The sequence below is a fragment of the Centropristis striata genome, chromosome 22 (assembly GCF_030273125.1).
Source record: "Centropristis striata isolate RG_2023a ecotype Rhode Island chromosome 22, C.striata_1.0, whole genome shotgun sequence".
NCBI lineage: Eukaryota > Metazoa > Chordata > Actinopteri > Perciformes > Serranidae > Centropristis > Centropristis striata.
This window is the reverse complement of record NC_081538.1, coordinates 30,053,424-30,067,227: the sequence shown is the minus strand read 5'-3', so window position 1 is coordinate 30,067,227 and position 13,804 is coordinate 30,053,424. Positions and strand designations below refer to the sequence as shown.

The following is a 13,804-nucleotide window of genomic DNA, read 5'->3' as shown; positions in this document are numbered from 1 at the left end:
TAGAAACACACTTAAGCACTACTAGGCATTGCATCACCTCAGTTGTTTACAAAATGGGCTATTATCCGGCGCATTTTAAAAAATCAACAATACCGCATCAGCAATTAAAACATATCTGATATGCTACTGTCAAAATGTAAAAATAAAAGGGTCTTTAAAATTATCTTTCCAAAAAGTTTTATTAAATGAGTCCACAAAGAATATGCAAGCTTTAACAAGATTGTACAATACATTGCAAAATCGCAGTTTAATATCAGAAAGATACTAACAAGACGGCCATACTTTGGCGACAGCGACACAATAAACAAGTCTCTTTGTAAAAAAACTTTTTCATGTCAAAATGTGACGTATCACGACTTTCTGTGACCTGTTGCTTTGAGTACAACAACACAGCTGCGCCAATGCGCCAGATTATTTACATACCGTTAACATACATACCGTGACTCTGTTGATCTGCAAAGCACTGCCGTGGCTCAAACTAGTAAGTATCCATATCCAATCACAGGACGCGTAAATGTCACGTTCAACGTGAGGCCAGCTAGAGGGCCTTACTGACACAACTCGTGATCTGATTGGCTATCGCAACTACCTATCAACTGTATTTGCCCGTTCACTTACAGTGCACAGACGCCCGCATTGTTGATTCTGAAGGCCCGGGCAGATTTCATACAGCCTGGCAACATAAGATAGCTGAATTCTGATTGGATAAAAACTCTAACCTAAAAACAACAGCACTGGAAGGAGCATAATATGACATGAATAGAATATGAATACTTTTAGATATTTAGGGAAAGAAAATTAAAAATTAAATTAACCTTTATCATAATTATGATCATGATTTCTGGTTATGTTAGGCCAGCAGAGAAGGCCTTGCTGGCCCAGAATAGAAAAAAAAAAATCTAAACTACCATAACTCTTTTTAGGACTACTTAAGATTAATTCTACATAAATATGCCGCGTTTTAAATTGGTGACGATTCAAATAGCTGGCTAATATGGTAAATTGGTGTATTTTAAGAGAGAAGCAGTTTTACAAACAGACCATATACCCGCCCCGACGGAGCGCTCAAAAAGCCGAGGGAACGCACCTAAGACCGGACCACAATCTAGCTGTCTCCCTACTGGCTGGTGAAACACACTAGTTTAAGCGCAGGGCGGGACATCGTTCAGTCTGAGCAGACACCTCAACCTGAGAGGACGTGCGTGTTCTGGGTGCGAGCACAAAAGTTTTGAGAGCGCAGAGTTGAGATCTGAGCGCGTAGACTTTAGATTTGAGTGCGCACAGGACATATTTGAGTGCGAGCAAAATGTTTGTGTCCAAGAAGAAGAAATGTGAGCACAAGCATGTGATTTTAAAGTGCACGCACACATTTTGAAAGAAAGCAGCAGAAATCTGAGTGCGAGTGCAAAATGTGAGCATGAGGAGAACAAATCTGAGCACGAGAAAGACAAATTATGCTCTCAAACTGAAAATCTACGCTCTTGAATAAAGATAGGATAATTCTTCCATAGTTAACCCCTTTTAATTCTGCACCCTTATTTAGAGAACTGCGGGTTGTGGGCAGTGGATTTTTCGGGGGAGACAGCGGGATAACAGTAGATGGTGTTCATCATCAGAAAATTTGAACCTGAAGAGTAATCTGAGATGCGGCTCAGCAATGCGAGTCAAGATGTTTTGGTCACAAATGATTCATGATTTTGTTTTGTTTCTTTAAATCTTAGTCAGCTTATTTAATTTTTCAAAGCATTTATTTCTGCAAATGTCTTCCTAAAACAAAGGCATAAGAAATTTTTGGCAACATTTTTTTGGCTAAATATCATATATTCAAACTGTGGATCAGTTTTTTTTGTGTTTTCTGAAAAAAAATAAAAACTTATGCCATTATCTTAAGAGTGTCAAAATGTGCGATATGACCTGTTACTTACTGTTTTAAACTGTCATTACATTTGATGAAGGCTGTGTAGGGCTTGCATCACAAAGTGTAGGAGCTGGACATGAGACCTAATTGTGACTCATACAACAATGGCTGTGTCTAACCATAGGCCTGCAGTGATGACTTTGTTAGTACAGATAATTCATACAATAAACATTTTAAATTAAGTTTAAGAGTTTCCTGCATTTGATAAAAAATTTAATGTTTTACCACTGAATGACTCAGATATCAACAAATTTCAGTTGTAAATTCTTACCTTCCATCAGCAGCTTGTCCAACTTTAAAGGCAATAGGGCGATCCATAGACCAGTCACTCTTCATGGACACACAGCTGGGTTCAGGTCCAAATCCAGGCTGTCCAACTTTAAAGGTAAAAGGTTGATCCATAGACCGGTCACTCTTCATGGACACACAGCTGGGTTCAGGTCCAGATCCAGGTTGTCCAACTTTAAAGGTGAAAGGCTGATCCATAGACCGGTCACTCTTCATGGACAGACAGCTGGGTTCAGGTTCAGGTTCAGGACTCTCCTGCTGAACTCTGATGAAAATAAGAGAGTGGATAATAATGCTCATACAAATGTAATCAGATCAAAGATTCGTACTAATTTTAGTTGACTAATCAGTTTTATTTTATACGGAGAAGAGTCCTGGGGCCTCATGTATCAAAGAGTGCGCAGCTTTCATACTGAAAGATGGCGTACTCCCAAAACTAGAAAAGTACCTACGCAAACTCACCTCCACATGTATCAAACTGTGCTTACGCCAGGTTCAGCGCACCTTTCCTTGATACATCCCAACCAGCGTGGAACTGAGCGCACATGCACGAGCCACCAACCATGCCCCGGCTCCCCCCGAAAATGAATACACAGATGACATGCAAATGACTATAAATCGCAGGCATGCCTGCTGATTATAAAAAAAAAGGCAAATCAACTTACTGCCACTGCGCGCGAGGTGGACATCGTGATCTCTGAGGTGGAGGCAGGAAAATGAGCTTTTTGGTGCCTCAGCCCTGGGATCAGCAACGAGGTTGTTAACGCAGCCGGATCAGAGACCTGCACCATGGCAGAAGGGTCCCTCAACACGCGCTCTTTCTAAACGCCACCGTTATGGAATTTAATCAGAGCCGTTAGAGCTGCCAGTGCGTAATGCGTGCCCAAATCATGTTTATGCATCAGTTTATAAGCCACACTTAACTTGTTGTCCCAATTAAACATCACATACGGGATCAAATATGCACCACACCTGACTTATTCTGGAAGGATTTCCCTCACATGTTTTTTCTCCGGGGAGAGTGATCTGTGCGTCATGGATCGCTGTGCACCTGCAGCATTAACATCTCCATAATAATAATAATAATCCATGTTAAACCAAAGGGGAAACGGTCGGCGACACAGTAATTAAGGCCGGGTAACTGTGAAAAATGTATGCACTCCATAATCAGAATCACAAGACCTTTATTGATCTCCGGAGGGAAATTCGGTATATAGCAGAATGTATAGATTTAAGAAAATATACAATCTTAACATCAAAACATATAGACTTCAACATACTATCATTGCACAAGTAAGCAGCACTACGGCACGGAAAACGGCATTTTCCCTCCATTTTCCGAGAGCTATAAACTATAAAAATAATGTCAGTTGTGTTTAGTATGAGTTTAGACATGAAACACGTTTTAAATAGAGCATAAAAGACAGTAGTTTCTGCCAAACAAACGTTTGCGGTGCCACCACACATTCTCACGGCACCTCGAAAGGTTGCGGAGCGGTCCGCACATTCTCACGGCAAGTTTACTTTTCATACATGTGGCGTCTGCGGAAAAAACAGCGTACGCAATGTTTTTGTGCATACGCAGCGTTGATACATGAGGCCCCTGGACACTTAGAGATCCTCATCTCACCTCTGAGCTTTGGTCTGGCTGTCATGTTCCTCACACAGAGTAGTTTCAGAGGGAGGGTCTCCCTCCTCTCTGTCCTCACACTGATCCATAGCAGAGTCCACACCTGCAGGGAGAGATTCACCCTGTCACTGCAACAACAACAACAACAACAACAACGAAAACAACAACAACAACAATATTTCACAGTCACGGAGTTTTTGTATCTACAGCTGTGAAGGAAACACAGATATGGAAGTGGTTACAACTAATTCAACTAGTTAACTATAACCTCAGTTAGCTTACAAATAGCATACAGTAGTGTTCAAAGTGTTATTGCTACATGGCAAACAAGGTACCATTAGGTGCAGTAGATTCTCAGAAAACCAACAAGACCCAGCATTCGTGATATGTACGCTCTTAAGGCTGTGCAATTGGGCAATTAGTTGAAAGGGGTGTTTTCAAAAATATAGCAGTGTCTGCCGTTGACTTTACAAACTCAAAACTATTTTGTACAAACTTTTTTGTTTCTAGGATTTAGCAATCCTGTGAATCACTAAACTAATATTTAGTTGTATGACCACAGGTTTTTATAACTGCTTCACATCTGTGTGGATGGAGTCAACCAACTTTTGACACCTTCCAGCTGTTATTCCACTCCAAGATTCTCTAACAACATTCCACAATTCATTTACATTTCTTGGTTTTGCTTCAGAAACAGCATTTTTGATGTCACCCCACAAGTTCTCAATTGGATTAAGGTCCGGGGATTGGGCTGGCCACTCCATAACATCAATGTTGTTGGTTTGGAACCAAGGTTTTGCTGGTTTACTAGTGTGTTTGGGCTCATTGTCTTGTTGAAACACCAATTTCAAGGGCATGTCCTCTTCAGCATAAGGCATACCTCTTCAAGTATTTTGACATATGCAAACTGATCCATGATCCCTGGTATGTGATAAATAGGCCCAACACCATAGTAGGAGGAACATGCCCATATCATGATGCTTCACTGTCTTCACTGTGTACTGTGGCTTGAATTCACAGTTTGGGGCTCGTCTCACAAACTGTCTGCGGCCCTTGGACCCAAAAAGAACAATTTTACGCTCATCAGTCGACAAAATGTTCCTCAATTTCTCTTTAGGCCAGTTGATGTGTTCTTTGGCAAATTGTAACCTCTTCCTCACATGCCTTTTTTTAACAGAGGGACTTTGCGGGGGATTCTTGTAAATAGATTAGCTTCACACAGACGTCTTCTAACTGTCACAGCACTTCCAGGTAACTCCAGACTGTCTTTGATCATCCTGGAGCTGATCATTGGCTGAGCCTTTGCCATTCTGCTTATTCTTCCATCCATTTTGATAGCTGTCTTCCGTTTTCTGCCACATGTCTCTGGTTTTGCTCTCCATTTTAAAGCATTGGAGATCATTTTAGCTGAACAGCCTATAATATTTTGCACCTCTTTATAAGTTTTCCCCTCTCCAATCAACTTTTTCAATCAAAGTACACTGTTCTTCTGAACAATGTCATGAACGACCCATTTTCCTCAGGCTTTCAAAGAGAAATGCATGTTCAACAAATGCTGGCTTCATCCTTAAATAGGGGCCACCTGATTCACACCTGTTTTTTTCCCACAAAATTGATGACCTCACTGATTGAATGCCACACTGCTATTTTTTTGAACACACCCCTTTCAACTAATTGCCCAATTGCACAGCCTTAAGAGCGTGCATATCACGAATGCGGGGTCTTGTTGGTTTTCTGAGAATCTACTGCACCTACTGGTACCTTGTTTGCCATGTAGCAATAAAAAATATACTAAAAACCTGGATTAATCTGGTTAGTCACATTGGACTGCTATTATTTTGAACACTACTGTATGTAGTATAGTATTAGCTTATAACTAGTTAAACTGGTTGAACAATTAGCTTACACTCAACAGCTTGTTTACAACTCACTCAATAACTACTTTACAACCACTAGAAATAACTCAGCAGGTTTATAATTAGCTCAATAACGATACAAGCTAATCAATTAGCTAGCAACTGGTTTACAACTAACTTACAATGTCCAACTATTTTACTAGCTTGCCAATAGATTACAGCTAGCTAAACTCATAAACAACTACATCATTTAGCTTACTACTAGCTCAACTAGTTTACAAAAATCCCCCAGCAAGTATTTAACTAACAAACAAGTTAACTAGCTTACAACTAGTTTACAATTAGCAGTATCTCTAGGTTACACCTGTTTTACAACTAGCAGACAGCAAGTTAACAACTGACTCACAGCTTACTGGTTTACAACCAGCTCAACTAGAAACTAACTCAACAAGTTCAAAATTAGCTCAATTAACTTACAGGTAGCTCAGCTTGTGGTGCTACACTTGTATTGTGTTATTGGAAGTTTCATCATAAATATGAGTTTGAATCAGCTCCATAATGGTTAGCATGATAGCATGTTAGCTGATGTCTGAGCAGTGGGCGATCCTGATAAACAGCGGTTAACACAGAGCTAAAATTATTATAATTATTATTATCAAAACGCTGGGACTCAAACAAACATACCTGAGATCAGCTCAAAGTGTTTAACAGTGAAAAAAGTCACTTACCGAAAGTTTCACATGGAGGAAAAACAACTGCGTCACAACAGAACAGAACAGGAGGAGCAAGTAAAGGTAAAATACAGGTGAGAGAGAGAGAGGGAGGGGAGGAGAGAGAGAGAGAGAGAGAGAGAGACGTCCCACACGAAACCAGTCGAGCAGAGAGGAAAAGTTATGAGACAAGTCTGGACAGCTGAAAGACTGTAACTGAAGTAGCTGATATGAAACCGTACACTCAGGAATGATCAGCCTCATATGGATCTGAATGAAAATATGACAATACAACCCGTTCTCATTCCCAAAGCGTAATATACTGAAGATTTGTCACACCCCTAGACGTATCATACTGGCGCAAAGGGTACCCTTCCACGTTTGTGTGAAACGCTCTGGGTTCTCAATTGACTCCAATATAAACCCGCTCGCGGCGCTGAGAAGCGCTTAGAGCAGAGGCTAACAGCCGTCTATTCACTTCAATAATATCCCGACCACGGCCCTCCATTACGCTGCCAGCGACAATCTGTATGGAGAACCGAGGACCCTGTGCACGGAAGTATTTTTCTCCCTATTTTAAGGATTTCTTTTAATGACATCGTCAACATTTCTCAACACAAACACATCAAAGTCTCACTGATAATTCAACAATAAAATAGCTTCATGTTGTGGCTCTCAGTATCATTTTTTTCTCCTTCAATTCTGAGAAATAAACTTTTATTCGTTTGTTTTACGGCATTCCACTGGCGGACATTTCTCTCATTTTTAGTGAAAAAAAATAAATATTTTGACTTTGTTTCTGCATAAAAATGGATTTTGATTACATTTCTAGCGAGAAATATATGTTTTATGTTCTTAATATTCACTCAGTGAATGTACATAATCACTTTGTGGCGAAGATCTCGCCAGAAAAAGACGATCCGCTGTGTTTTATTTTGAAATCTGTTTTATTTTGTAATCTACCGCGCTCATAGCGGATGTGGTACTATCCTCACGGATGTGCTGTGCGATCTCATTGAATCGCACTTCACTGTAAATGGCCCCGACTCTGCTCTCCTGTTTTAGTTAAAATATCTTCATTAAACAAACATTGTTGTCTTTTTTTAGCATATATAATATACATACAGTGTAATTATTTATTAGACAGTGTGTGATATTCGATATATTGGGTAGAAATAGGTTTTCACAGCCCTAATAGGGAAGAACTACAAAACGAGAGGTCTAGGGAGTTGTAGTTTTTTTAATAAAACAGGTTTTTACCTAAAATTGGAAGTTGGAAATACTTAATTAGTGGCTTTCCAGGGGTTTGAGGGGATGTCAATCACATTTTTGGCATCAGAATTTAAATATTGTCTTGTTCAATGGGGGATTTGTTGTTTTTTCAGCATATCCTAAAGCCCCCCCACTCCCACCCCTTAGTGACTATGCTCACATTATAGTCCATGTCAACACCTTTCTATAACAGTAGGCCTCATGTCTGTAACCCTTTTTGTCTCTTAGTTATAATAATTTAAATATGCCCCAGGGTTAAGGTTCAAAGGTCAATATCTCAAAGCAAGAATATTATAGAACCTTGAAATTGATATATGTTACTCTCCAGGTCAAGACCTTTCCGGTGATGTATTTGGTTTAGCTCTATGACAAAGTTTTATTTTTTTCAAACCTTGGAAATCTGCCCTAACAGACTTCGATCCCCACAGCCCTTTGAGTGCTCTGAGTGCGAGATGTGAAAAAAGGGTTAGGGTTAGGGTTGTCATAGAGCTAAACCAAATACATCACCGGAAAGGTCTTGGCCTGGAGAGTAACATATATCAATTTCAAGGTTCTATAATATTCTTGCTTTGAGATATTGACCTTTGAACCTTAACCCTGGGGCATATTTAAATTATTATAACTAAGAGACAAAAAGGGTTTCAGACATGAGGCCTACTGTTATAGAAAGGTGTTGACATGGACTATAATGTGAGCATAGTCACTAAGGGGTGGGAGTGGGGGGGCTTTAGGATATGCTGAAAAAACAACAAATCCCCCATTGAACAAGACAATATTTAAATTCTGATGCCAAAAATGTGATTGACATCCCCTCAAACCCCTGGAAAGCCACTAATTAAGTATTTCCAACTTCCAATTTTAGGTAAAAACCTGTTTTATTAAAAAAACTACAACTCCCTAGACCTCTCGTTTTGTAGTTCTTCCCTGTTAGGGCTGTGAAAACCTATTTCTACCCAATATATCGAATATCACACACTGTCTAATAAATAATTACACTGTATGTATATTATCTATGCTAAAAAAAGACAACAATGTTTGTTTAATGAAGATATTTTAACTAAAACAGGAGAGCAGAGTCGGGGCCATTTACAGTGAAGCGCGATTCAATGAGATCGCACAGCACATCCGTGAGGATAGTACCACATCCGCTATGAGCGCGGTAGATTACAAAATAAAACAGATTTCAAAATAAAACACAGCGGATCGTCTTTTTCTGGCGAGATCTTCGCCACAAAGTGATTATGTACATTCACTGAGTGAATATTAAGAACATAAAACATATATTTCTCGCTAGAAATGTAATCAAAATCCATTTTTATGCAGAAACAAAGTCAAAATATTTATTTTTTTTCACTAAAAATGAGAGAAATGTCCGCCAGTGGAATGCCGTAAAACAAACGAATAAAAGTTTATTTCTCAGAATCGAAGGAGAAAAAAATGATACTGAGAGCCACAACATGAAGCTATTTTATTGTTGAATTATCAGTGAGACTTTGATGTGTTTGTGTTGAGAAATGTTGACGATGTCATTAAAAGAAATCCTTTAAATAGGGAGAAAAATACTTCCGTGCACAGGGTCCTCGGTTCTCCATTCAGATTCAGCGTAATGGAGGGCCGTGGTCGGGATATTATTGAAGTGAATAGACGGCTGTAAGCCCCTGCTCTAAGCGCTTCACAGCGCCGCGAGCGGGTTTATATTGGAGTCAATTGAGAACCCAGAGCGTTTCACACAAACGTGGAAGGGTACCCTTTGCGCCAGTATGATACGTCTAGGGGTGTGACAAATCTTCGGTATATTACGCTTTGGGAATGAGAACGGGTTGGACAATAACGATGTAAAAGTGTTTCTTGCTGACAGACAGACTCTTTAATAGTTTTCATAATAAATATTAACGGGGGAAATAACAGATCATGAAAGGAAAAAAAAAATTTCTAGAGAGTTTTTTTCCCCCATTTATTGTAAATGAAGAAAGTTGTCTGTGGTCTGATCAAAGCCACCAGACTCCATTAACAAAAACAGTCATTTCTACCTGACAGAACTCAGGATCTGCAGGTCCTCCACTGACCTGATCACATCGTTAGTTTGTTAGTGTTGTTACTTCCAAATCCTTTAAAACAAAAGCTTGAGAGCTGATGGCTTCACCTGCAACTGCAAAATACCAAAATAAAACACATGCAATGTTACTTTGTACTTTTGCTGCAACTAACGACTATCTTCATAGTCGAATACTCATTGATTATTGAAACGATTTGTCGACAAATCGGATAATTAACTGCACAATTACTTTATAGCTCTTATTTAACTCTCAACGTTTTAATTTTAGTTGGAGGTTCTTTTAAACATCCGTGACTAACAATAACGACAATAAATATGACGATTTAATTAAAAAATGTGTCTAAACTGCTGATTCAGCCATGACTAATACAAAAGATAAAATAATTCACCATCAAGTTTTTGTCCATTTAAAATTAAGTACAGATAAAGTGCAAATATTAAACAGTATAAATTAAATCAAAGGTTTGTTGAAGTAATGGTCTTTAAGGCGAGGTGAGAGCTTTAACCCTCTGATGGCGAGTCCCAGGTGGAAGAGGTTAAAAGCCAAAACAACTCTGTCTATAGACAGCTGACGTTAGCTTGCTGAGAAGCTAATTATCTCACCTGGACGAGTCGGCATCATCCACAAGTCCCAAGTGTCTTCTTTTCAAATGTTCGTGGGTGACTGACGTTGAGTCCCGCTTTAAAATCCTGCAGCTGATCCTCTTCTTTACTGGTTCAGGGTGAAATACTTTTGACGTGATGGTGTTGAATCAGCTGCCATGTTGCTACATTGTGTAAATTTACCTGTTGCTTCCCAGTCACTGTTTGGCACGAGCAACTCTCAGCAAAAATAGAAATTATGTAAGACGGCTCATCCCTCAGGAACTCAGCTCCGGAAAGCCACGTCAGGTCCATGATATCAGATTAATTATTGACAATTAAATTTGTCTGCAACTACCTGAAAGCTAGCTCAACTATTTTATAACTATCTGAAACTCTGAACTTACAACTAGTTCAACTATTTAACAACTAGCTTAACTGTTTTGCTTAAACTAGATTAACCTGTATAAGATCAACTAACCCACTCGTAGCATACAACCAGTAAAACTAGCTAAACTGCTACATTAATCTGACAGCTACAATTGCTAGCTCACACATAACAAACAACGAGCACAGCTAGTTTATAACAAGCACAAATGACCTAGAAGTAGCCAAAACTCCCTTAAAAACTCACCAAGCTTCACTAGCTAACTGTGTGCTGCAGCAGCACATTAGCTTCATTTATTTCTCTGGTAAACAAAAGCTGAGAAGGAGTCGATCATTACAATTAGCTTACAGCCGGCTCGCTTATCTTAAAATTAGCTTAAGTTGATTTTAACCATCTTAACTAGCTTACAACTAGCTTGATTAGCTTACAACTAGCTGAACTAGCTTACAACTAGTTTAACTAGCATCCTACTTTGTTTTTAGGAAGCTGGCCTGTTTATCAGCTTTATATCTACAGGATAGTATTTGCCCAAACTGGACCTACAACGTTTCTATCCATGTAAATTGCTGCATTTACTGCAATTAAGACACTTTTTTACAGCAAGGTTAGAAGAAAAGACATTTAGGATATTCAATATTTAATACAAACCTGAGAATATGGATGAATCCTGAATAAAATTCTTCAGGTCCATGATGTCACAGACTAATTGCTGACCATTACATTTGTCTGCAACTAGCTTAAAGCTAGCTCAGCTATTTTATAACTATCTAAAACTCCCTTACATTTAGCTCAATGATCTTACAACTAGTTCAACTATTTAACAACTAACTGTCTCATAACTGGCTTAAACTAGCTTGACTTAGTATAAGCTCAACTAACCCACTCGTAGCAAAAAAACACCAAAACTAGTTTAAAAAGCCTAAAACTAGCTCAATTAACTTACATCTAGCTCAACTAATTTACAACACAAAAATACCACAAAAAAACCCTAAAAGTAGCTTAAAACTTCCTTCCAACGAAGAAAACTAACTTACAAATAACTCACCTAGCTTCAGTAGCTAACTGTGTGTTGCAGCAGTACATTTTCTTCATTGATTTCTATGGTAAAAAAAACGTTCAATGCTAGATCAACTATTTAACAACTATCTTAAACTAGCTTACAACCAGCCTAACTTAGTAGAAGCCTGACTAATTCAAATGTAGAGTACAACTAGCACAACTGGTTTACAGAGCGCACAAATAGCTTAGAAGCAGCTTAAAACAACCTTACAACTAACTGAAATTACTACAAGCTCAGATGAGTCACACATAGCATCAAACTACTTTACAACAAGCTCAAAACTAGCACAAATATCTTAGAAACAGCTTAAAACAACCTTACAACTAGCTTAAAACTAGCACAAATATCTTTGAAGTAGCTTAAAACAACCTTACAACTAGCTTAAAGCTAGCTCAACTGTTTCATAACACAAAATGTAATATCATTTTTCCTACCATGTTGTTGCCACTGCTGCTGTTGTCAGTCTTATTATCTTGTCTAGCTCACATCTCATCCCCTGGTAGTCACCAAGCTCCATAATATAACTGGCAAAAAGACAAGAATTTCATGTATCGGCCTTCAATGGGAAAATGGTTGAATTTGGTTGAATACACTGAAAATGTCAAATATCACGAATTTTTAAGCCTGACTAATTCAAATCTAGAATACAACTAGCACAACTGGTTTACAGAGCGCACAAACATCTTAGAAGCAGCTTAAAACAACCTTAAAACTAACTGAAATTACTACAAGCTCAAATGAGTCACACATAGCATCAAACTACATTACAACAAGCTCAAAACTAGCACAAATATCTTAGAAGCAGCTTAAAACGAGCTTACAACTAGCTTAAAACTAGCACAAATATCTTCAAAGTAGCTTAAAACGACCTTACAACTAGCTTAAAGCTAGCTCAACTGTTTCATAACACAAAATATAATATAATTTTTCCTACCATGTTGTTGCCACTGCTGCTGTTGTCAGTCTTATTATCTTGCCTAGCTCACATCACATCCCCTGCTAGTCACAAAGCTCCATAATATAACTGGCAAAAAGACAAGAATTTCATGGATCGGCCTACAATGGGAAAATGGTTCACTAATGTTCTAAAAAATGAAATACTGAAAATACAGAATGCATGTTTTTTTTTTTAGAGCTGCAACAATTATTCGATTAATCGAACAATAATCGATTTTAAATTAATCGTCAACTATTTTGATAATCCAATAATTCATTTGAGCAGTTTTTTTTAAAGACAATAAATCCAGATTCTCTGATTTCAGCTTCTTCAATGTGAATATTTCTGGTTTCTTTGTTCCTTTACGAGAATAAACTGAATATCTCTTTAGTTTGTGGACAAAACAAGAGATTTGAGGACGTCATCTTGTGGTTTGGGAAACACTGATTGATATCTTTATACATTTTATTGACCAAACAACTAATCGATTAAACGTTTAAATAATCGACAGATTAATCGATAACAAAAATAATCATTAGTTGCAGCCCAAGTTTTTTTTTTTTTTTTTTACCGTAATGAGAGTGAGATTAAAAAATGTGGTTTGAATGGAAGTCTATGAGGCATTTTTTGTCCATGAAGGTGTCCAGAGTGAGTATCTGGCACTACATAAAAATACTAATGCAATCTAATCAATTCTGTTAATAATAATCTAATCTTTGACATATCCAAGACTCTAATCACCACCAAAGCCCCAGCCCCCTAGAATTTATTATATGGAAAATAATTATTTTTGGGAAGAAATTATGAAATAATTCAAATATATAAACTGGCATTTAAAGGGTTAAAATCCTGAAAATTATCAAATATTTGGTAGTTTTGAACAAGTCTGAAGATGTTTAAGAGATTTATGAAAAATAGGCAGAGAAAAATGTTGATGTTTGGTGATTTAATTGCAGTTTTTTTGTGCGTTTACATTTTTGCCACAAATGTGTCCAAAGGGCGCAAAATGTATCAATAAACTATAAAAGACATGTAAGAGTAAAATACGTGGGATTTAATATATGTTACTTAAAATATACATTTTTTGTAAATATTAATGCTGCTATA

General features: G+C 38.0%; 1 protein-coding gene across 1 annotated transcript in view; it reads right to left on the bottom strand.

Moving 5' to 3' along the window:
- Nucleotides 1-13,804, bottom strand: part of LOC131960672 (NLR family CARD domain-containing protein 3-like) — a 40,409-nt gene that overhangs the window by 12,716 nt on the left and 13,889 nt on the right. Inside the window, exons 2-3 of the mRNA XM_059325933.1 lie at nucleotides 3,837-3,939; nucleotides 2,190-2,471 (exon numbers count right to left, since the gene is read on the bottom strand). Of these exons, the coding sequence (XP_059181916.1) occupies nucleotides 2,190-2,471; nucleotides 3,837-3,925 (371 nt within the window). The 5' untranslated portion in view covers nucleotides 3,926-3,939. The remainder of the gene's footprint in view (nucleotides 1-2,189; nucleotides 2,472-3,836; nucleotides 3,940-13,804) is intronic.